General features: G+C 34.1%; 1 protein-coding gene across 7 annotated transcripts in view; it reads left to right on the top strand.

Annotated features, from left to right (window-relative positions):
• PHC3 (polyhomeotic homolog 3) overlaps positions 1-26,095 on the top strand; it is a 66,494-nt gene that overhangs the window by 31,804 nt on the left and 8,595 nt on the right. For 4 of the 7 annotated variants that reach the window (XM_016202998.2, XM_016203004.2, XM_016203002.2 and 1 more), the window contains 8 exons: positions 3,660-4,531; positions 4,820-4,867; positions 8,872-9,025; positions 11,825-12,075; positions 16,105-16,264; positions 17,679-17,793; positions 20,916-21,048; positions 21,140-21,371. In XM_016202998.2, the coding sequence (XP_016058484.1) occupies positions 3,660-4,531; positions 4,820-4,867; positions 8,872-9,025; positions 11,825-12,075; positions 16,105-16,264; positions 17,679-17,793; positions 20,916-21,048; positions 21,140-21,371 (1,965 nt within the window). Of the gene's footprint in view, positions 1-3,659; positions 4,532-4,819; positions 4,868-8,871; positions 9,026-11,824; positions 12,076-16,104; positions 16,265-17,678; positions 17,794-20,915; positions 21,049-21,139; positions 21,372-26,095 lie in introns of those variants that run through there. The other 3 variants (XM_016203001.2, XM_087818331.1, XM_016203005.2) reach the window with 2 other exon arrangements.

Genomic DNA, 26,095 nt, shown 5'->3' on the forward strand with positions numbered 1-26,095 from the left:
CTCTGATGGCCAGTGTTTTATGCAGGTATGGAGGAGACCAGTAAGCTGAAACCATCAGTCTCAGGACAATTGCAATTCCAAATTCAAATGTTATGTGTATTAACCAAACTCTAGTATTCTATGTTGTTGTTGATTAGAAACAAAACCAAATAGAACATCCTAAGTCATATAAACTGTTGCAGCTACCAAATTATACATTTGTTAAAATGTGTTCAAACCTTACACTGTGGTTATTCAAAGCAATTTGTATCTTCTGGCAAAAGCTATATTTTCTACCCTTTTAGATTTTCTGCTCTTGTTGGTGGGAAGTTAGTTTGAAGCTAAGCTTTTTTTTGGGAGATTCGTAGATTAGTAATTTGTCCTTTCCCTCAATTAATAAAATGCTTGTTCCTACAAGTCACTTTCAAATATTAAAAAAATCTACTGTGTTCCAGTGTTCCAGTGTAGTCTAATAATTATTATAATGGACAAGGTTATTGATTCCTTCTATGTATTTTTAGGGTGCTAAAGTTTGGTTTTCTTCATTTCTTTTTTTTTTTTAAATCCTCACCCAAGGATATTTTTTCCATTGCTTTTCAGAGGGAGTGGGAGAGAGAGAGAGAGAAACATCAATGTGAGAGAGACATCGATTGGTTGCCTCCTGGCATGCGCCCCAACCAGGGTCGGGGATTGAGCCTGCAACTGAGGTACGTGCCCTTGGCCGGAATCAAACATAGGACTCTTCAGTCCACGGGCTGGCAATCTAACCACTGAGCCAAACCGGCTAGGGCTCATTTCTTCTTGAAGGTGGAGTTCCCACTTGATAGTTAATAATCCTATTTTTATTATATAAAATAAGGCAAATGTCTGGAAATTAATTGTAACTATATTAGACCTAAGTTTTTTATAGCAGTTTTTAGAGCTTTTATGAAATTAGTCTAGTTGGAAAAAATATGTACCCTTTTCTTGCAGACATAATAATTCATTGTGTAATGAAAAGCCTATGTTAGTCTCCTCAGACTGCCATAAAAAAATACCATAGACAGGGTGGTTTAAGCAACAGTTCTGTAGGCTGGAAAGCCTAGGATCAAGATCTGGCAGTGTTTAGTTTTTGGTGAGAGCTCTTCCTGGCTTGCAGATGGCTATCTTCTTGCTGTGTTCTCACATGGCCTTTCATCTGAGCACTAGCAGAGAGGATAGTGAGCTCTCTGGGGTCTCTTCTTACAAGGGCACTAATTCTCTTAGGTCAAGGTCCCACTTTTCTGACCTCATTTAACTTTAATTACTTCCATAGAGGCCCCATCACCAAATAGTCACATTAGGGTTTAGGGCTTCAACACACGAAATCTGTGGGACACAGACATTCAGCCCATAATAGGAACCCAGACTCAGTTAGGACTATGGGTTTTTGTGATTTCAGCCTAGTCACTTAATGCTCAGAGTTTCTTCACCTGTAGTATTTTGGATTAGTGTAGTACCCTATCTACCCTAGTTGTTGTAACTATTGAGTGAAATAGTGTATTTAGTATTTAACAACAATATATTATTTCTACTATTCTACTATATAAGTGAGAAATGATGCCAATCATAAGTTCTCCAAATATAATGCCACCCTGACAATAAAGTGTTTATTAAAACCAGAAAAAAACAAGCATTATATGATTTTCCAGAGCACTAGGGCTTTTCTTGTACAGAAGTATTGTTTCAGATAGCCTCATAATTATTCTGTAATAGATGTGCTTGTCAGTTGGACTTACAGACTAATGTAATAGACTCACACTTTGATTTTTGGTTAAAGAAAATTTTAATCTAGGTGAAAGGATAGACTATTAATCTGTTGAATTATCAACTCTAGAATATAAAAAAAATCGCTTACTTCTAGAGCAGAGAAATAATTTTTATTCCTGTGAATATAATATCCATTGTACTTAAAGAATATGTTAAATTTTAATTATAACTTAAAAATTGAATTAAAATGGGTCTCTGCTGTTATGCTTGCAAACACTCTATTTCTTTATTTGTAAAAAGGGACTAATACCTATCTAATTCATAGGCTTTCTTTTTTTAGCACAGTGAGTGTTGTGAAAGTACCTTGAGCCCATTGGAGGAAAGGCACTCTATAGAAATCCAGAATTTTATTGAGTAGTCATTATAGAGGCTTTATCAACACATTTATGAAATGCTGACATAAATTTTCAGGTTTAGTTTGAAGTGCTAGTCTGGTTATGTGAAAATCATTTTGTTAGATGAAATTATAGACCTAATTTCCATTAAAAAAAAGTTCATGGATATTTGTTGAACCTTCTAAATGCCTCTTTTTTGAGATGTTAATCAGATGTTAATTTCCTTAAAGGATCTCCAAAATTTTTTTAAAAAACCAACCAAACGCAGAAATGTAAAAAAAAAAGGTTGTCAGAAGTTTTTATAAGGCCTTTGTCACAAATGTGGCTGAATATAAAAATAGATGCAAGATGTTTCTCTATCCTAACAGTCTGAAATTAAGAAAAATTTTTGCCCTATTTTTAGATCTATTTTAAATGTGTATAATTTTTTACATGATATTAATATTAAGCAGTCTTTTCCGTTTATCTTCTAGTGAACCCAGTTTCTTTTTATTTTTATTTTCAATTATAGTTAACATACAATATCATATTAGTTTCAGGTGTACAGCATAGTGACTATACATTTATATATAGTGAACCCAGTTTCCAGTTTTATTTAGATTGAAAGGATTTCACCAGCATCTCCCTCTATGAAAACATAAACTATGCAAAAGAGGCATAATGATGGGGATATTTGATTTTGTTAATGTTTTATATATGTTATCCCTTTCGTGAATGGTTCCTTTGTGGAGAAAACTGGTACTGTCACTTAAAAATTACTGTAGGTTTTTTTGTTTGTTTATTTGCTTGTTTTTGTCGGGGGTAGGGGGAGGAAGTAAAACAAGATTCTTTATTTAGACAGTGTAACTTTTTTACTGCCTTGTTGTTTCTGCAAGCAAAGCTCCTAGATTTGGAAGGGCCCCTGAAGTTTCATTTCTTAGTTACAGAGGTCATTTGACAGTGTGCCAGGAACTATACGTTGGTTTCGCTTAATTGGATTAACTTTTTGTACAAAAACATTTTATCCTTCTGGGTCAGATAACACCAGCTCTTTGTCTTGGCACAATTTTGTAACTTATTTGGGAAGGTTTATAAGTAATTACATTCATGAATAGTTGGAAGAATGTTTACACGCAGATTAGAAAGCATGAGATTTTTATTTTATGGATTTAATATTGCATTTTTATGATTTTGAAGTTATCTTATATATATTATACTTGGTTAGTGATACTCCTCTTCTCCCCAAAGAAGGAAGTCAAGTGGATAAACTGTGTTAAAAGTTAATACAGATTTTTCTGGGGACCTATAAAATTTAATAAGAATAAATCATGTATAGTTTCAGATTTATAAATTAATTGTTTTAGGCAATTTGATCACAGTGCAGCTTATTTTATGAAATCTATAGTTTTCTAAGGAGAAGCTGTTTGTCATTACACTTTCAAGTCACTCTTGTCTGGAAGACTTTCAATAGATTTCTGAAGATTATGACCTGATGTAAAAACTTTCCTTCTTTAAATTTGTTTTAAAAATTCTATGTTTTTGAAATAAATACTAATTGTCATTTTTTCTCTCTCACAGCTTCATATCCTCCAATTCAGCCTCATCCTCTAATAAAACATCAGCAGATTCCTCTTCATTCACCACCTCCCAAGGTTTCCCATCATCAGCTGATATTGCAACAGCAGCAACAGCAAATTCAGCCAATCACACTCCAGAATCCAACTCAAGATCCACCCCCATCCCAGCACTGTATACCACTCCAAAACCATGGCCTTCCTCCAGCTCCCAGTAATGCCCAGTCACAGCATTGTTCACCAATTCAGAGTCATCCTCCTCCTTTAACAATGTCTCCTAGCCAGTCACAGTCAGCACAGCAGTCTGTAGTGGTGTCTCCTCCACCACCTCATTCACCAAGTCAGTCTCCTACTATAATTATTCATCCACAAGCACTTATTCAGCCACACCCTCTTGTGTCATCAGCTCTCCAACCAGGGCCAAACTTGCAGCAGTCCACTGCTAATCAGGTGCAACCAACAGCACAGCTGAATCTTCCATCCCATCTTCCACTTCCAGCTTCCCCTGTTGTACACATTGGCCCAGTTCAGCAGTCGGCCTTGGTGTCCCCAGGTCAGCAGATTGTGTCTCCAGCATCACACCAGCAATATTCAACCCTGCAGTCCTCTCCAATCCCAATTGCAACCCCTCCGCAGATGTCAACATCTCCTCCAGCTCAGATTCCACCACTGCCCTTACAGTCTATGCAGTCTTTACAAGTGCAGCCTGAAATTCTATCCCAGGGCCAGGTTTTGGTACAGAATGCTTTGGTGTCAGAAGAGGAGCTTCCAGCTGCAGAAGCTTTGGTCCAGTTGCCATTTCAGACTCTTCCTCCTCCACAGACTGTTGCGGTAAACCTACAAGTACAACCACCAGCACCTGTTGATCCACCAGTGGTAAGCCCTTGGAAGCTCTTTGACTTTCTTGCTGAACTGAAAGTAAAAACTATTTTCTCCTACATTATGTTACATTGCTAGAGCTACATGCCTGTAAATTTTAAAAGCTTGAAATTTACATCTCTCAGTGTCTGACAAACATACTGTATGGGCAAAAAAATGGCCATTTGTTGTAGTATGGTTGCATGCTTGATAATTTGTGATGGTTATTAAAGTCCCTCGTTAATTTTATTACTATTTAAACAAATCCATCTGCTATCTTTACAGAGTTGATTTTTTTTCCCCAAGGGAATACATTTGAACCAGTGTCATCTGCACAAAGTTTTTTCTCTTAAGGTGATTATCCTTCATAGATCCCTTCTGTTGGCTTGTATGTTCTTAAACGTATGGTTTATCTAGCTAACCTTTTTGGTTGTATGCATTCTGAAGTCCTGGGCCTTTAGAAGCTTTTGTTTCAAAGTTGTGGTGTGCTTGTATGATACAATTTTTGGTAAAATTATATTTTGTAATTAAAATTGTAAAAACATTTATTCTAGGAAACAATGCAACTTTGCAAAAAAACTAAATGTAGATCATCTTTCAGAATTATTAAACTTCTAATTTTTAAATTTCTACTAAGGGAGAATATATACTTAAAATACTTCTCAATTAAAAAGCTAAAAAAATGTCAGTGAATGAATTGAATACTGAGGATGAAAAAATCCATTGGGAGGAGTAAAAGTTTTGAATAATTGAGATTGTGGTGAAATCAGAATAAAGCTCTAAAAATGGTACATGTTGCCTAGAAAGGAAAATTGTCTTGAAAAATGTTTTTCACATTTATAAAATAATTTACAGTAAAAATAGAATAAGGTCTTGAAATTTTTAGTCAGAATGATGAAATTCATAATTAATTTATAACTAAGGAAAACAGACTTCCCAAAAGGAGGTTTATATCTCTGTATAAAGATCTCACTGAGGGGATTTTATCACTTAAAGACCAATACCCATTTGCTTAGAAAGGAAAGGATGTTCAAGGTCTGTTCCTTAATGGGAAACATTTTGGACCTCATGATGCAAATTTATAGATCCTTTATTCTTGACTGTAATAGGCATAAAGAGATTGAATTCCATGTCCTGTTCACTTTTATTAAAAACAGAACTTGACAAAAACAACAATGGGCATCTAGAAATAAGCTTGTCATTCAATTATCATGTCTCTGTATTTTCTTTTAATGGCATTATGGCGAGTGTACAATGGCTATTTTAACAAAAACACACACAGGCTTCTAAGTGTACAGTATCTTCAAAGAAATCAAATTTAATTAAAGTTTGTATTCTTACTTTTTTAGTTCAGTGAATTGGTTTTTAATAAGTAAAAAATAAAATTTCTTTCTATGCCTTATATTTTTCTAATTGTTTTTGTTAGGGTAAACTTTGGAGGAACACATTTGGGATAGAAATATCAAAAACATAACACTTGAATTAAAGTTAAAAATATGTATGGTCTAATTTGTTATTTCCTTCTCTCTTAAAATTTTTTAAAAAATTTATATTATCTCATTTTTGGAAGGGGGGTGTGTGTGTGTGTGTGTGTGTGTGTGAAAATAATTTTCTCTGCTGTCACTGTATGGTCATACTTGCTATCGATATTTCCGTGTTATCTTTCTTATGCCTTCCTGTGAGTACCATAGCCTATTTATTAAATTGATATATTTTTCTTTTATTATCTTTGACCAAATGTGGTTTTTTTAAATCAAAACATTTCTTCACCAATTAATACCTTTTTTCACAATTTCCTGTTGATCAAATATTTAAAGGTAGATATATTTACTTCTTAAAAGATTTGAAATTTTGAAAAATAAATGTGAATTATCAAAGTAAAATAAGTATGTTTTTAAATAGAAATATTTGTAAAAGATGTAAAACTAAGGTTTTTGATTGATATTTGGATATGATAAAATGTGGTGAGAGTAGATAATTTAGAACTAATCAATATTTTATGGTTTAGTCAGGAAAGGAGACAGATGGCACTAATGTACTTTATTGAGGTAAGTCTGGCAGGCATTGCTTGTTTTAGAATAGTTATTATGAGCTAAACAGAAATTGTGATGTGCAGTTTCCTAATGATCTTACCAGCAAAACCTCCACCACTTTGCTTTATTCAATATTTTAGTTGTTGCCTTTAGATTTTTTTTTTTATGCTGATGGTGCCAGATGTCTGTGACAGATGTGCTTTTGTCTAATTCTTTTGTTCATTAACTTATTTTGCCTTTACATGGGCAATTTGGAAGAATGTATAGTGCAGCTTAACTATAAAGAATGAAAAAGTATTTTACGGTGTTCTTTGATGGGTTATTTCAGAATATACTATTTGTGATATGCCTCTTTTTATCCTTTAAATCTCTCATTATCATTATTTTTTTAAAAGCAGAATTCTATGCATGATCAAACTTTGAATCCTTAAAAGGTACTGTAGAAGGTGTTTGAAAAACTTGTGACAGATTAATATTAAAGAGAGTTTAGCATTTTAAGAAAAGATAACAGTCTTTGGAGGAAAAGTAATATCTAAGAAAGGAATGCTACACAGATAAAGTTGAACTGGTTGATAAATTAATACTAGTCTAACTACTTCTGCATCAACATCCCTACCACTCCACCAAATTAAGGTAATCACTACTACAGCAGATGCCCCTCACTAGAAGGTTCTCTTTTTCCTTTAACCTCAGGACTTTTTTTTGGATGACTTTCCCTGTATTGGACATTAGCATCATTTAAAAAAAACTTATCATGTAAAGATATTAGCAGCTATCATTATTGCACACTGTTCAGTAATGAACAACTGCTTTCACTTCTGAGGATCCAGACATGAGGCGAGGAATCTGTTGGTGAAACAGGTTTCCAGATGTAGAGTTGTGAGCAAATGCTTTGAAAATGTTGCTTACTTAGTAGCTGATATTATATTTGATATAAAATTATCAGTAACAATAGGATTAAAAAAAAATTTAAGGCAAAAGATTTCTTAGTAGAGGCTTGGAAAGTTAGTTTAAAAAAACAACTATCGCTGTTGTTAAATATGCCTTTGTGGATGAAACTTTATAGCCCTTTTTATATAACATTGGGTTTATTCTGGTTTCAGAAATCTTGATCATTTTTATATTTGATTTTATGTATTTCAAACTTTATCAATTGATTAAAAATACATACAATATTAGATATCATTTAAAGTTTTTTGTTAATGTTGAAAGGTTTTTGTTTTAACATTTATTAGAAATATTAATCAGTTTGGGCAGATCTAATCTTAAAAACTCACAGCCTTTGTAAATTTAAGTAATAAGCTTTGTACATAAAAAGAAGGGAGGTGAACTACTTTGTGGCTTTTAAAAAAAGTCTATCATTTTTTAAAAACAATGGTTAAATAAGTGATGACAAATTAAGTACCTGTGTCAGCCTCTAGAAGTGGACTTTTAAAGTTCAGTATTAAAGTTATTGAAAAATTAATAATAAGCTCTATTTTGTTAATATGGTTCCTTCTCTGAGTGCTTTTGAACCATGTTTAAGTATAACTTTTACCACTGAATAACAAGGTAGTTAAGTTAAAGACTTAAACACTTTCATGTGTAATTATAGAATAATATTAAAGAATTAAAATTAATGCCTCAAATGGGTTTGGATGGTGTGTGTGTGTGTGTGTGTGTGTGTGTGTGTGTGTGTGTGTGTGTGTGTGTATTATTTCAGGGACAGATATTTTCTCATACCTGATATTTGCTTATAAAAAAAAATCATTAGATTCTTGAGTACTCAGAACATTAAAGAAAGAAGTAATTGCATACATTCCTTTTTGTAGGTACTCAGATATTACTTTTCATAATTTAATCTTTCACATAAATATAATAAAGAACCTGGGGTGTAGTTGTTTAGGCAGTACACTTCCTGATATATTGTGTTTCATTTTGGAGACTGACTTAGTGTGCTTGTGGAAAATAGTATCTATTTTGATTTATCACAATTAGAAGTTAACAGAAACAATAGTAAATTTCTAAAATAGACTATATAAAATCAAAACATTTCTTTTACTTCTCAAAATTAAAAATATGTCCTGACTTGACAGTCACCTTTTTGGAAACATTAGTTATTTGTAACATAGATACTTACTGATCCACAACTTGCTTTTAGTGAAATATTGTCAAGTATTTGCAAAACTTCATTTTTAAAGTTTTCTTTTCAACCCGTCAAATAATCATTTGCCTTGTTTTTAAATTCAAAACACTCGAAATTTACTTTTTTTAAATTAAATTAGGAACACCTTACTAAATGTATTTTTTAGCAACATTTTAAGGCAGTGTGGTTTGTTGTTGCAGGTTTATCAAGTAGAAGACATGTGTGAAGAGGAAATGCCAGAAGAGTCAGATGAATGTGTCCGCATGGACAGAACCCCACCACCACCTACGTTGTCTCCGGCAGCTATAACTGTGGGGAGAGGGGAAGATTTGACTTCTGACCATCCTTTGCTAGGTAAGGAAATATCTCAGTTTGGGGGCATTTTCTATTAGATAAATGTTAGTAATGGGAAACTTGTTTTTTTCCACTACAGATGGTATTAAACTAATTTGTTATGTAATTAATTTCAGTAAAACAGATTAGAATTAAAGATTTTTTTTGAAGAGGAACAGTTAGACCAATTGATGAGGAACTGCCCAAATGAAAAATATATTGTAGCTTCCTAATTTTTATTGATTTGCACAGCTATGTTTCATATGATCATTCAGATTCATGTGTCAAACTATTTCTGTCTTAAAAATTGGAATAAATCAAAGTTTTATCAAAAGATTTCAACTATACTTTCCCTAAATCACAAAGCATTCTAAGTAGTATTTGGCATTCCTCCTAATTGCTTGTGCTCTAGACTGAGTAAATGCTTTTGAAAGTGTTCTTTCCCATACATACTTAAGCCTGACTATTTCTTACTAGAGATGGATTAAAAAATTATTGAGCTTAAGCATTCAAATTCTGATTCACTACGTTGGTGCTACTTTAAGTTCAAGTATATCTTTTATATGCTCCTCCTCACAATATCAAAGTGACTGTGAATCCTAGATATTTTACTAAAACATTAGTATGATCTGTTGCCCAGTGTCTAGGTCCTAAAAAAGATACATTCTGTGTTTGTTTTTTTAAATTTATGAATATTTTATTTAGGTCAGGGTTTGGCAGACTAGCTCACACTTTAAATCTTTCCTGCTGCCTGTTTTTGTTTGACCCATGAGCTAAGGATGGTTGTAAATTTTTTAAATGGTTGAAAAAAAATCAAAAGAAGAGTAACATTTCATGTTCTGTGAAAATTATGTGAAATATAAATTCCATTGTTCTTTAATACAGTTCTCTGCAATATAGACACGTTCATTTGTTCAAATACTATCTATGGCTACGTTTGTGTTATTGCAGCAAAGATGAGTTGCAAAGACCATATTGTCCTTCATAAAATGTTTGTTTACCCCTGATTCTGTTAACACTAATGTTGGTTCAGGCTTTGTTGTAAGTATTCCGCTCTGTTGACCATCTCTTGGTCCCTGTGATCATTTCAGGTAAGAAGACCTGAACAAGCATGGAAACAAATTATAATGGGGCACTGACTTTGCTGCCACAGTAACCCTTGCCCTCTCTTTTCTTCAACATGCCACATCTCTAACTCTTCTTTTCTCTCCAGCTTTTATTCCCTTATTACAGATGTGAATCTCTGGAAACATAGTAGGGGGAAAATCAGTTTTCTTCCAATTTTTCCCCTTCCTGAAAAATAGAAAACATTTAGTCAATAAAATTATATAAAATATTTAAGACAAGTTTAATATTATTGCCTTTGTATATTCAAAACAATACTTCAAAAGATAGATTTATGCCCGGCCGGGCATGACTCAGCGGTTGATCGTCGACCTAGGATCCAGGCGATCCGGGTTCGATTCCCTGTCAGGGCACATGCCCGGGTTGCGGGCTCCATCAATGATTCTCTTGTCATTGATGTTTCTATCTCTCTCTCTCCCTCTCCTTTCCTCTCTCTGAAATCAATAAAGATATATTTAAAAAAAAAGAAAGATAGATTTAAGAAAATCTATAGTATGAAATTTTTATGTTTTCTGTACACTGAAAATGGATTTATGTTGCTGCAGATTTTCTGGAATTTTGGTATAAAGGCAGAAATAGAAGTATATGGTAATTGGATAATAACCTTGCATTGAGACTGATAAGCATCACTAATGGTACTCAAAAGAAATTGTAAAATTTTTGAAATATTGGAACACAAGAATATCTTTACACATGAGTCAAGGAATGTAGTCTGAGATCCTGTCAAGCATATCTCTCTAGCTAGATTGTCTAAATACAATGTAGACTGTTGAGTCTTCCTATAATTTACTTCATACTTATTATTCTTTTGTAATATAGAAGGGGGGAGAGCAAGAAGGCTGATATTTAGGATAACCCTCATCAAATCATGCAATAAACTAACTTGCAAAATAGACTTGTTTCCGTCTAGGATTCCATTTTCATAAATCTCTGCTCTTTTAAAATTTTTCTCAGATATCTACTCACTGATATTCCTAGCTATCAGCTGGTTTCATCTTTCCACTTTCATGCAGGCAGTAAAGTTTCAGTGCTTTCGAATGGCTGGATAGGTACAGTCTCCATTGCAGGCAGTCGAGGCTGTCTTACTGTGGTCTCCCATAGTTTGAAAGGGAGGAATTGCAGTGATCCAGCCCAACATTTTGCAATTGCCTGGTAGTACAGTGTTCCCCAAATTGACATATACAGCACCACTGAAGAGCTTAAAACACACACAATAAAACAGAACATTTGTGCATGGATTTGGATTAGCCTTACTCCTTGATATAAAGGTGATGTGACCTGTGTAGTTCATTAAAATGTTTACTTATTCTGTGGATTTCATGATTCTTTTTTATATAAGCATACTTTCAAGGTGCTTTTATTCCCCCATACCATTTGGAATATATAAACAGTAACATAGGGAGTTTAAATCTATGTAGTTTAAAATTTTTGAAAAAGCAACAATTTTAGTAATCTTAATTTGACATTCTAAAACATATTCATGTCTTATGGGACAGTTCTTTTTAGCTGTGGTTGGAATGATAACTGAGCAAGTTATCTGAGCAGATTAAATGAGATAATAAATACAGAGTTTTTAGAAAACCTTTTAAGCACCAGATATGAGCTAGTATTGTTATTAATGATTATTTTTAAGTTGTCTTTCATATTTGCCTGGGCAGAATGCTAAACATTAAAAAAATGATTTTTTTTTTCCAGAGCAAGTAGAATTACCTGCTGTGGCATCAGTCAGCGCTTCAGTAATTAAATCTCCTTCAGATCCTTCACATGTTTCTGTTCCTCCTCCTCCACTCTTGCTGCCAGCTGCTACCACAAGGAGTAATAGCACATCGATGCCCAACAGCGTTCCCAACGTAGAAAACAAACCTCCACAGGCCATCGTTAAACCACAGATCTTGACCCATGTTATTGAAGGCTTTGTGATTCAGGAGGGATTGGAGCCATTTCCTGTAAGTAACAAGCAAATTTGTATTTTAAAAATAATTTGTGTAACATTATTTTAAAATGTAACCTATTTTCTAATAAAAAGCTTGTAAAAGTTGTCACTCTTTTATCTAGAATTTCTCTCTCTATATCATGTCTATATTCCAAATATACTTCTAAAATTTTATGCTATTTAGATATATAAACTAAGGAGGAAAACTTGAGGATATAAAGATATCGGTTTTATAATTTTTAGAGAAAAGTACTTGGAAATTTATTCCAATGAAATAAAACCTTCCTATATTTTCTTTTTTAAAAAAAAATATTTTAAAAATTGATTTCAGAGAGAGGAAGGGAGAGGGAGCGAGACAGAGAAACATCAATGATGAGAGAGAATCATTGATTGGCTGCCTCCTGCACACCCCCTGCTGGGGATCAAGCCCACAACCTGGGCATGTGTCCTGACAGGGAATCCAAATGAGATCTCCTGCATCATAGGTCGATGGTCAACCACTGAGCCACATGGACTGGGCCCTATTTTTTCTTTTCAAGGGGAACTGAAATGACACCTAAAGTGTATTTCTTTAAAAATTGTGTTTCTAATATAATGTGATACTTAGTGAACTTTAACTTGAGTACAGAAAATAACAACTTCCCAATGACCTAATCCTTCTGAAGTTACCCAGTTGGTGGTTTATAATTAGCAAATAGATAGTCTCATTATTCTTAAATATCGACCTTCATCAGATTTTTAAAAATGCTTTAAAATGTTCACTTCAAAGTATCTATCACTAAAAGTCTTATAATTTGAGACTAGCTGTATATGCTCCTCTCTAGAGATGAACATTTTTCCTTAGAAAATAACTTTTAAAAGAGTGGCCAAAATAAAAGAAAACAAAATAGTTTATTTTGAAGGTCTTTGAATCATCTGATTTTTGAGATTCATGGGTAGTGAAGATCTTACATTGTGATAGTTGGTTGCCTAATTAATTGCTTTTTTTCAGTTTACCCTGGATGTATTAAACATAGATGTCCTACAAGAATCCTGATTTAGTGAGGGGAGGAACAGTCATTTCTCTCTACTCCTCAGTGTTTGGATCCTGGCTCTGCAGCGTACTGACTGTGGGAAGTCACTCAGTCTTTTTGATCTTCATTTTGCTCATCTGGCAAATGGAGATGATACTTTGCTCTTAAGATTGTTGTAAGGATTAAATATGCATAAATGCTTTTGTGTAGTACTGGCACTTAACAGGCATAGCTATTATTATCACTATTACTAGTGACAGTTACAACTTTTTTTTAAGATTACAAAAAAAACAGAAAATTTGGGAAATGTACAGAAAAACCTCCACTAATACAGCGATGTGTACATTTATATATATATATACACACATATATGTATTTTCATATGATCAAGATGATTATTATATATGTTGTTTTGCTTCTTTCACTTAGTATGTCTGGAGCACTTACTTTGTCATATGGTTAATAGTACTTTGGAAACATTTTAAAAGGTTATATTATATTCTACTTTATGTACAACCGTAATTTATGTAATCGTTTCGTTACTGTTGGACATTTAGGTTTCTGTTTTTTCACTATTCAAATAGTCCTGAAGGGAATCTCTTTGTATATAAATTACCCACATTTTAAACAATTTCTTTGGCATAAATTCCTTAGAAGTACTGGTATTGGATAACATTATATTTGTAAGATTTGATATATATTACTAAATTATTTTCTGGAAAGATTATTTAAATTTATTAACACACCAGAAGTGTATACCCTTAGCAGCACTGAATATTATAGTTTTTTACAGCAATAACTTTTATAAATTTTACTTGAGGCATATTAAATATACCAACTGAAATCAACACAATTTGAAAGCCTGTTGTGGATTATTCTCTAAAGTTAAATGTAGAAATTTTCAGTAAGCTATTGTTGGCCGAGTGTAGCAGATATTGGAGAATTAACCAGCATTCTTTTTTGTTTGTTTTGTTAATCCTCACCTGAGGATATTTTTTCCATTGCTTTTTCAGAGAGAGTGGAAGGGAGAGGAAGCGGGAGACAGAAACATCGATGTGAGAGAGAAACATCAACTGGTTGCCTCCTGCACGTGCCTGTGACCGGGTGTGGGGAGCAGACCTGCAACCCGTGGGTACGTGGGCTGATGCTCTAACCACTGAGCAGCATGGGCCAGGGCTTAACCAGCATTCTTAAATAGAAAAGAAGTTCTATTTTTCAGATTAGCTGAGGGTTCACTAGCAAATCAGTAAATATTTTTGATCTGGACTGTTTTTGCTGACACATTTCTAAATTAAGTATTATTCATGACTTAACTAAGTATATTGAACGTAAGTGAATTTTTTGTTGTTAATTCTAATGTTTGCGGATTTTTCCATTTCTTTTTGTGATTCTAGTGGATTTGGTTGCTGAACTAAGAATCTGGAGACTTGGGTTCTAGTTCTGTTTTTGCTGTTGTCAAGAAATCACCTAAACACTTTGAACATTAGTTCCCTTATCTCTATTTACTTATTTTAATTTTTAAGTATAGTTGGTATTCAATATTATATTAGTTTCAGGTGTACAATATAGTGATGTGACATTTATATATCTTATGATGTGATCACCACACTAAGTCTAGTAATTATTTGTTATTGTACAAAGTTATCACAATATTATTGACTGTATTCATTTTCACCTTTTTCACCCAACCCCTCCCCCCTTCCCTCTGACAGCCATCAGTTTGATGTTTCTTTGAGTCTGTTTTTGTTTTGTTTGTTCCTTTTGTTTGTTTAGATTCCACATATAAATGAAATCATATATCTTTTTCTTTTTCTGTGGGACTTATTTCACTAATACCCTCTAGGTCCATCCATGTTGTCACAAATGGCAAGATTTCATTCTTTTTCACGGCTGAATGACATTCTATTACATATATGTACCAACATCTTTATCTATTTGTCTGTGGATGGACACCTAGGTTGCTTCCATATCCTGGCTATTGTAAATGATGCTGCAGTGAATATAAGGGTGTATATATCTTTTTTTTTTTTTTTTAAATATATCTTTATTGATTTCAGAGAGAGGAAAGGAGAGGGAGAGACAGAGATAGAAACATCAATGATGAGAGGGTCATTGATTGAGCCCGCAACCGGGCATGTGCCCTGACCGGGACTCGAACCCTGATTGCCTGGATCCTAGGTCGATGCTCAACCGCTGAGCCACGCCTGGCCGGGCAAGGGTGTATATATCTTTTTGAATTAGTGTTTTGGATTTCTTTGGCTATATACCCAGTAGTGGAATTGCTGGGCCATACAGTAGTTCCATTTGTAGTTTTTTTTTTGAGGAATCTCCATACTGTTTTTTTGTTTTTTAAAATATATCTTTATTGATTTCAGAGAAAGGAAGGGAGAGGGAGAGATAGAAACATCATGATGAGAGAGTTGTTATTGATCGGCTGCCTCCTGCACGCCCCCAACTGGGAATTGAGCCCACAACCCAGGCATGTGCCCTGAATAGGAATCGAACGGCTATCTGTTGGATCCTAGGTTGATGCTCAACTGCTGAGCCATGCCCGGTGGGGCTGCGTGCTGTTTTTAATAGTGGCTGCACCAATTTACACTCACACCAATAGTGCACAAAGTTTCCCTTTTCTCCACATACTTGCCAATACTTGTCATTTGTTGAGTTCTGCAAATAAAAAGCTTCGTACATAAAAAAAATCTTGAAAAAATTTAAAGAAACTAGCAAATAAAAATTTATTATTGATTTTTAAAGAAAAGACTTTTTCTTAACTACTTGACTAAACTAGGATGCTAGATTCCATTTGATAGAGATTTTGAAGCATCCACATTGCTGACGACCTGAACTATAAAGTGCTTATGTCCAGATAGCCCAGCCTTTTCTCAAGGAATAAAGCACTTAATGACTGTATCTGATCAATTGAATGAGCAAAAGACACAGATACCATTCTTTTCAAAAGGTTTTTAACCAACTTATTTCTAAAAGTCTTTTGAAAGATTATTTCATTTTATTCTCTCTCTGTTTTAAAGGTGAGTCGTTCGTCTTTGCTAATAGAACAGCCTGTGAAAAAAAGACCTCTTTTGGATAATCAGGTGATAAATTCTGTGTGTGTTCAGCCAGAGCTACAGAACAATACAAAGCATGCAGATAATTCATCTGACACAGATGTGGAAGACATGATTGCTGAAGGTCTGTGGATTTCACTTAAGATACCCTTTAAATTAACTGACTTTTACTGCTTCAAACAGGACATGGATTTTTATTCTGCACAGATTTTTTTAAAAATTAATTTTATTGTTGAGAGTATTACAGATATCCCCCATTTTCTCACCTTTGCTCCCCTCCACCCATCTCCCACCCCACCCCAGGCCTTCACTTGTCTATTGTCTATGTCCACTGGCTATGCACATATGCTTATAAGTGCTAGGGCAAGAGAAACAACGGAAAAAGTAAACAAATGGGACTACATTAAACTAAAAAGCTTCCGCACAGATTTTTAATTGGAAGTATTTACTCTTAGTCTAATGTAATACATTATCTGGCTAAAATAATGAAAAAGCTAACCACATTCTTAATAGCTAAATAATAATAAAAACAAGATTGGTGTTAATTTGCATAATGTCATTTTGACTTTTGAAAGAATGTGGGTGGGAAAAATTCCATTATACATGAAAGTAATTAAAAATTTTACCCAAGCAACTAATTTTCTGTCTTTGTTTTTTTAAGCCAACTTAAATAAATGACTATTTTATTGAGTTTGCTAAAAAGTTTAGAGCTTCTGAATTGATTGGTTTTAGACTTTCCATATTCTGATGTTTGATATCAGTTGGGTATTACAGCTATATTAAGGATGTACTCTTCAATCAAGAGGTGATTAAATTTGTCCAAAGGAAAATTTGAATACTGAATCTTCTTAATGTCAAAGGATCTTTTTTATAGACTTAATTATCATAGTGAATATTCCATCAAAGTCAGAGTAGTATACAAAATGACTGCAGGAGAACAAATACAAATAAATGCAAAAATGATATCTTTTATCTTCCATTGATTCTGATCATAGTCCTGACATTTCCTGTAGCCCAGGCTCTGGTAGCAGATGATGAACACGGTGTCTCAGGAATTGCCTTAGCCATCCTGCCAGAATGCCTTCATTCATTTGCGGGGGTACTTTCAATCCTCGTCCGGGGAGATGCCCTGCGTCTAGCGCAGGCACCAAAGCTCATGTCCCACGAGGTGCTTTTTGAAGTGGTCCTCCTGCCGAGCGATGACTGTGTCTTACTCATCTTCATCTTTTTTACAGTGCTTAATAAAGTTATTTGCACATGTTGGAGTCTTAGCAAAGTGAACCTTTAAAATGTATTGCCTATGTTTATAGAGAAAACTCCGTAAAATTTTTATGCAGGACAAGGAGGGAGTTTATGGAGGTGGTTGGTTTTGGAGGCTTTGCCCTGCCAAAGTGGCTGTGAATTGAAAAATTTGAAGATCATTCCTTTAAGTTTCCTGGAAGGTCTGAACTAGCAAGCATCCACCCAAAATAGAGGCTAAAAGAAAATTTGCCAGTATTAAGTTTGTAAGTTTTTTCCTTTGTTTCCTTCTTTTTTAGAGACATTAGAAGAAATGGACAGCGAGTTGCTCAAGTGTGAATTCTGTGGGAAGATGGGATACGCTAATGAATTTCTGCGGTCAAAACGATTCTGCACTATGTCATGTGCCAAAAGGTATTTCTTTTATTTTGAATTTCCTAACGCACAAACCAACACCACTGTAACAAAACTAAAAAACTTGTAGAGCTTACCAGTAGTCAAAACTAGATATTACAAAATAGAGAAATACTTTCAAATAGACATTATGTGGAACTACTTTGCTATTTAGTTATTAAATTTTGCTCTTCGAAAAGCACATATTCATAACACAGTTAATTTTACAGTATAATCTAATACTGAAGTAGCAATCTCCTAGTGGTAAGAATATATGCTTAGGAGAATCCCTCCTGTTAATACACTACTAGTCCTCAAGATATCAAAACAATTTTTGTTTTATCACCTGACCTTTTTATCAGTATTGAAATACCTGAACTTACTTTGTTTTCTTTTAAAATGTTTTGTTTTAACTGTATCCTATTAATTCTAGATTTCTAAATAGAACAGCTGTAGTATGTTCTCCACATTGTTATATTATCAGCAAAATATCTATCTTTTCTAAATCTGTATTTGCAATAGTAATAACTGGTAAAGTAGTATTGATAATAAAACAGGTAAAATAGTATTGATAATAAAAGGAATGTTTAGTATCTTTATTCACCTTGTTTCGTTTAGTTTACATTTTTTAAAAATGCCTCTGATTCTGATAATGGTGAAAACTCATTAACAGGAACGTCATTTAAAGTGAAGTAGAGAGGCCAGAAAAGGGGAGCTCTCATGCCCGATGTTGATCACAAGGCATAACAGGGAAACTTTGTAATAATACCCTTCCCAATTTACTTTTCCCCTGTATGTAAGAATTTCCTCTCCCTCACTGAGGAAATGGAATAGAAAAATAGAAGAGCAGAAGGAAGAAGTGTCTGGTGCTTTGTGTTTCACCATGGTTGCATGTACTGGGTGCATTTCCTCGTTCTTGAATAAACCCATTTTTGCTGGAGAAATACCTGGCTGACTTTTTGTTTACAGTCAACATAATAAATCCTAATATTGGTATTTACCACTACAGGTGAAGTGTATGCACAGGTTGATCATTTTGAAATTTGTTCTCTGTTCCAAAAAGAGTTTAAGACCTTAATTTTGTACATCTAGGGAATTTCTTGCTTGAACATAGTATTTAGTATGGCGCTACTAAAATATACTTAGTAAAACTTAGTAACTAAGTTTTATACTACTAAATAAGTAAGAGAAGTATTTTCCTCCCAAAATGGGTTTTGATTTCTCAGTTATCAATCAGTTATTCAGATATTCTTTTGTTATTGATAATCCTGATAAAACTATCTAACTCCTAGTTAACTTGGGAGTTTTCCAATTTGTGTATACCACAAGAAAGAATAGTGGCTCTGTGGTTCTAAATGATTAAAAACTCTGAGGGAAAGGGTTGCTTTTCAGAATATTTTAATTTCTTGACTTTTTAGAAATATTTCAAGACATTAACACTACCATCACTCTTCTCCCAGAGATGGTTGCCGAGTTGCCACATTGTTACACCTTTAGGTGAGCCTCTGTAGGAGGTTGGGACCCTAACAGGGAAAGCAGGCGGGAGAGCCAGGAGGAGAGGGTAAATTAGGTCAGGGAGGGGCTGCTGCCCTTTATACAGCTGTCTTGGAGATCTAAATATTTGGGGACTAAACAACAAGCATAAAGTTCCTCTTTTTTCTGATCTTTAGTCAACGGGGAAAGGAGTTTTGTCAATTGATAGGAATGGAAATCAGAAACTGATGAGTTGAGCCCATTGAAGAGCATAATGAACATAGCAGAAGCTTGTTAAATTGTTTTAGGGTAAAATGAAGTGGTTATAAGGACACTTTTTTGTTTTTTATATTTTTTTGGGGGGGGAAACCATTCTTACAGTGCTCCTTACTTTCATCTGATATTTTCATAAAACGTACATGAGGAAAATTTATTTTCCATCTGTATATTGGCCCTAGAACAGTTATCAATAGCAAAGTGAATTGGGATTTATTCTTGTCATATTTCTGAAAATCCTTAGAGCAAAAGAGTTCTGAATATATGAAATTACAATGGCAATTTTATATGTGTAAAAAAAGAGGAACTGCATGTATTTTTCTTAGCCTTTCTGTAGCTTTTCAGAAATTTGTCTCTTATATTCTTCTCACTATTCTTTCTAGGGACATGGTTGGTCTGCCCAGGCTGTCATTCCTGTAGCCTATATTTATATGGCCCCTAAGCTAAGGATGGTTTTTAAATTTGGGGGTAGTTGAAAAAAAAATCAAAAGAATAATATTCTGTAAAACATGAAAATTATGGGAAATTCAGATTTTAGTGTTACTAAATAAAGGTTTATTGGAACACAGCCATGCTTATTCATTATTGTCTATGGCTGCTTTCATGTAATAATTGCAGAGTTGACTAGTTGTGACAGACTTGAGTGGCCCATAAAGCCTAAAATATTTACTATCTGACCCTTTATAGAAAAAGTTTGCCGGCCCCTGTTTTAGGTCCTTGGAATCCTATAAATGGCATAGGACTGTTTTAAGCTGTCATTATGCCTTATAAAGGTCTATATTAAAAAATATTAGATAGTCTATCAATTTCAAAGTATTATGTATTTTTAAATTTCCTGAAGAATGAGCTATGAATTGCTTGTGTAATTTTGAAATCTCAACTTTACATTTTCACTCTTTGATTCAGTAATATACTTGAAAAATCTTCTAGTAGCCATTTGAGATTTTCTTGTTTTCTACTGTTTTAAGCTTATTTTTATTAATCTCTCTTCAGAAATTATTACTTGGGAAAATATCGGTTTGGATGAACGTTTAAATAGTTAATCTATAACTTCTTTTTCTCCTGGAACCTTGAATTACTCTGCTGCTGTAAACATCAGTTGCCCTCTCTGTTTTGCAGACAGTCTCCCACTGTCATGCTGTTATTAGGAAAGAATATCATTACCTGTCCAGTATTAGATTGAGAGCTTATTATACAGATACATACAGAGGCCAGTTTTTGACTGTTCATATAAGTAAATCCATTGACCACTATTGTTTACTGTCTGAGGTTTATAGTTCTTAATGAAGTATATGCCACTTACTGATTCACAAATTCACTTTAAAGTCATAACTAACTACTAAATAGAGTGTCCCATATATCATTTAATATTTTTTCTTACTTGAATTTCTTAGGTACAATGTTAGCTGTTCTAAAAAATTTGCACTTAGTCGTTGGAATCGTAAGCCTGATAATCAAAGTCTTGGGCATCGTGGCCGTCGTCCAAGTGGCCCTGATGGGGCAGCAAGAGAACATATCCTTAGGCAGGTCTGTAGAAACCTTGCTTCAATGTACAATACCCTTTTCAGTAATGCAAGGAAAGTGCAATGCTGTATTTTACTTGTACTACATTTTCCAGCTTCCAATTACTTATCCATCTGCAGAAGAAGACTTGGCTTCTCATGAAGATCCTGTGCCGTCTGCTATGACAACACGTCTGCGCAGGCAGAGTGAGCGGGAAAGAGAGCGCGAGCTCCGGGATGTGAGAATTAGGAAAATGCCTGAGAACAGTGACTTGCTACCAGTTGCACAAACAGAGCCCTCTATATGGACGGTTGATGATGTCTGGGCTTTCATACATTCTTTGCCTGGTATGTAATTCAGCACTTTGGCCTTAATGTTTTTCTTGTGCATTCACATACAGGAATGATGTTAGATCCATCCACACCTGTTGCACGAAAGGGCTAGAGAAGTGCTTATGTACATGTATTTAGTTAAATGACATTTGCTATTGAAATGTGATCTGTTTCCTCTTGCTTATTCCCTCAGCACAACTGGGTGTTTTCTCATATCCCCAAGTCGATAAAAACTGACTAGTCCTGCTTCTGCTGTGACACCTCAGCCGGTGAAGATATTAAAGGTGCTCTCTTCTCTTCAGTCTGATTTCTCTCGAGAGGTCAGTAGAGAGATTGAGTCAGACACTTCTTCCCTTCTGCTCTTCTATTTTTCCATTCTTTTTCCTCCTTATTTCCTAATTTAACCTTTTTTAAAATAAGAGAGACTATAATTTTTTTAATATTTTTGAAAACTAACCAAGACCTTTAGAGTATGTTAAACTTTTGATTTCTTTTAGAAAAATCAGGCTGGTTCTTTTAAAAGAAGCTACATTCTTTGCAATAAGTAGATATCAAGAACAGTTCCAAAGTTTGATTTTTTAAGTAGACAACTAACATTCATTTATGATATTCTATCCCAGTATTGAGGTAACTTTCTTATGTTTTTCTGCTCTCTCATTTTGGTATTCTTTCCATCAGCTTAATCTTTATGTTCTTTATCTTTTTTCTTTAGTGTGACAATAATCTTCTATATCCACTTTCTCCAAGGGGTTGGCTACTAAAGACATCTGCACCTTTGCTCACGATGAGAGCCACACTGATTATATATGTTAAGATAATATATTTTTTGGCCTTATGAAAATGGAACACAAGGAGATTTTAAAATATTTGTGCCATTTGGGTTTTATTGTGAATCATACCATTTATCTTGACACAAGCTTTCCAGAAAAATATATCCCCTTTGAGGTTGTCTACAGGCTTATTAAAATTAATCCAGCTATTTTTGCTAATTAATCTTTCTATGAAAGTGACCACTGCCTCGAAGCAAAATTACAGCTGATGTGCTGTGAGAGTGAAGAAAGTATATTCAGCAGTATTACTGCTTTAAAAAAAATTTTATCAGCCATTTTACCTTATATACAGAACTCTGAGATTTTATTATTTTTTCAATAGCTATTTTTAGAAATGCTAAATAAGTTTTATTTGTTTTTTTAAAGAAAAACAAGATATGATCACTTTTAAAGAAAGAATAAATTGTTTAAAAAGGAATACGTTTTCCATGGGAAGATATTTAAGCATGCACCTAAGAAAATTTAGGTGTGAGTTAAGTGCTGACCATGTGGGTTTAGAATCTGCTTTAAAACTGATGTATTAGAGGATGGTGACTCTTTACTGTTTGTGGTTTTAATACTTAATGAAACAGATTTTAGATTTTAGACCAGTTTAGATATCTTGAGATTTAACCGTAAAATCCATAGTGATCCCCTGGGCTAAACTTTGATTCTGTCATCTTCAGAAGTAGTATGTTTTCCAAATGGGGCATATGAGCTCTTTGTTAGCAGAGTTTCTCCTTCGGTGGAAAATATTTCTTTTCCTTTGGGAGTGAGGGGTGGTTCACGTCCTGAAGAAAGTAGTTGTCTATCTAATAAGTAATAGATAGTGCTGAGTCTTCTGTCACTTCACATGCTTTTTTAGGGCTAATTTTCTAATTTCCCCCAGCATCTATTTGCCGTGAGGCTACTCTTGGCTGCTTTTACTAGAACAAAGGCTAAACTCCTTTGTCTCATTCTTGCTTCATTTGAGTTTAAAAAATATATTATTGCTTATAACTTGAGATGCTTGTCTTACTGAGTTCATCAAAACACTTAATTTTATTGCCTGTGTTTAGAGAACATTACATGTCATTAAGAGGAGACTGCTTTATAATTAAGAATTGCTTGGGTCTGCTTAATATAACTGCTTTTCTTTTACTGATTAAATGGGAATATTTCCAGACTGCTTTGATAGATTAAATAACAAGCTTATTTTTATTTTTGTGATCGTTGTATCTTCTTTCTCAAAGTTTTTCTGTGTATAATGCCTGTAGCTTCAGGTAAATTTCATACCAGAATAAGCTTTTATCTTCATTTCTCTATGTTCTTCTGGCCTTTGTAAACTTCCTTTTGAGCCTCTTTCAGCTCATTCAGGGCTGGGGTTTTTTTGTGTCTGTGTTTTTCTGAGTAGTCTATTCCCAAGGTTTTTTTCATAGAATGAACAAGCTTGTAAATTTTGTCATCTTTTGTATTTTGTTTATTTCCAGTTGAGGATGGGCTTCCGTCTTTTATCAGGGCACCTATGTTTACTCCTAGAGTTTTCACTTGTCTTTGTATAATGTCATCTTGTGAACCGTTCTGGCAGGACCATAATAGAGGCTGGATGCAGTCAGTGCACCTGAACCTCAGAGCTGTTAGCAGGATGAAAAATTTTCTTCTAACTTTTTGTGCATTAAAAAGTTCTCTACGGAAATGATTCTTTTTCAGTTAATTGCAGTTATCTTCTTTAACTCTTCCTTCAAACACTGAACTGCCTTTTGCAAATATCAGTTTATTCGGTACTTATTGACCTGTGAATCTGCAGATTTGATTTCTCTGTAGGCATATGAAGTGTCGGAATCATATAAAACATGACTATTAACAGCTTTTCATAATACTAATATTGGGACTTGCTTATTCTGTAGTCTCCAGTGGCAGGTAGTATCTTTCCCCCCCACCTACAGAGGTCATTTTTTGTGCAGAGTGAGTTTATTTTGGGTTTCTCTGGAAAAGTGACTGGATGCTTGCAGTTCAGTTGGGACCCATGTCCATGTTTCTGGTCTGTGCACATCCTGATACTTGCTTCTGGTGACATAAAGGCAGCTGCGCTGACTGGTTACTGCAGCTGGGGTCTAATTTGTACAGATCCCTAGGGTGCCAGCCATTTTACAGTAGATTCCAATGTAAGAAACTCATTGAACTTTAGGTCAGTATACCTGAGCATCCAGAATTTAAAAAAAAATTCCTTTTTCTCTAATGATTTTCTGAAAGCATATTTATTTCTACTTTTTCTTTTTTAAGTTTAGTTTTTCATTTCTATACTAATGTAGTACAACCCCCTTTTTTGGTTGGCTTAAGAAAGTTGTGATCTAAAATTCTGAAGATAATGTATTCATATTTGATCATGTTGTTTCCCAAACTCTTTTTGTTCTTTATTATTTTGCTAATACATTTATTGTCCACCCACAAAAAGACATTTGAAGAGGGATCTCATAATGCAGAGGAACAAGAACATGCAATATATTTTCCTCATGGAGAGCTCCTTGTTTCTATTCCCAAATGTAGCTCTTACGGTCTTCATTACTTCTCATTGCTCCTGTTTTCTGAATCTAAGTAAGTCCTACCCTATCTTTCTCTCTCTTCTTTTCTTTCGTGTGTTCTTGTAAGTAAGACTGAAGAGAGAAGAACATTAGTTCTTTCATATAAAGAAGGATGAAGTCACAGCTAGACGCAAGATTAGTCAGTTTTGTCTGCCCAGTTTTGAGAGCTACCTCTGGGAAAAGAAAAGGGTCTTTTCTACGGTGAGTAATCCCTTTTAACTATATAATTTATTTTATATCGTAAATGGGGAAAATCATAAAAATTTTGCATAGGATACTTTGGAAATGTCAATTTTTAGAAGTCTGAGAAATTACTAAAATACTAGAGAAATTGATAAGCTGGCTGCTGTGTAGGAAACAGGAAAGATACAACCAACAAAGAAGGCAAAAGAAATAACCGAAGAGAAAGATGGCCACACAGCCCAAACCAGAAAGTGTTTGTGTCACTCTTACAGGTGGCTCTTCTGCAGCAGGTTCTGTGTTTTGCTCACTGTTTATTTGCTCATTCAGTCCTTCACTTACAAGAGGATATATTTGAAAGAAAGGTAATTTCTTCAAAGTTGTGGTATCTGAAGATGTAACGTAACCATTTCCATTTTTATTCTTTTTCTTTTTTTCCCTTAGAATGCTGATTTGGATAAAATAGAGTTTAGGCTGTATTTATTCTTAAATTTATTTTTATAATTTTACTGTCTGAGGAAGCTTCTACATTTTGCATTCTCTTCTCTCTTGGTTCCTTAATTCATTATCTTCCCTGCTAGTTTATCCTTAGTGGGGAAGTTTATTGAGTAACCTGACTGTGCAAAATTTGGTAGATAATAAAAACATTTGGGGCTCAAGTAGAGGCTAGCATTGTGTTTGTTACCCGGTAAAGCACCTGGTTTAAACTGAAAACTAAAATATTGGTTATTTGGCAAGAGATTAGTTAGTAAGCCCCTAATTTCAATGAGAATTTGTGTTTCAAAAATGGAGATGAGTCCAATGATATTAAGATTTAAAGTTACAAGTTGGGCAGTGTAATACATTTCAGCATTACTGCAGTAGAGCAATACTAAAATCTTGATGGACTGGTTCTATCCTGAGTGAACAATAAAAATGTTTTAGATGTGCTTGCCAATTGAAGGTTGTAAATTAAAATAAGGGACAAGCAATAAAGTCATACTCTGGTACATAAAAAAATATTGTTAAATTGTTATGTAAACGGCAGAACATTATATTTTACTCCTCTATACCTACATGTGAAGGGTATATTATAGAAAGACAAGTTCATGAGGTATAACAGCTAGTTAGTCTAAACTTGTTACATGTGTGGCATGCTTTGAGGTGACACCATCGTCCTTTTTGTGAAGATATGCTGTATCTAGACTGA

Source organism: Miniopterus natalensis, chromosome 6, assembly GCF_054644295.1.
Source record: "Miniopterus natalensis isolate mMinNat1 chromosome 6, mMinNat1.hap1, whole genome shotgun sequence".
Lineage (NCBI taxonomy): Eukaryota > Metazoa > Chordata > Mammalia > Chiroptera > Miniopteridae > Miniopterus > Miniopterus natalensis.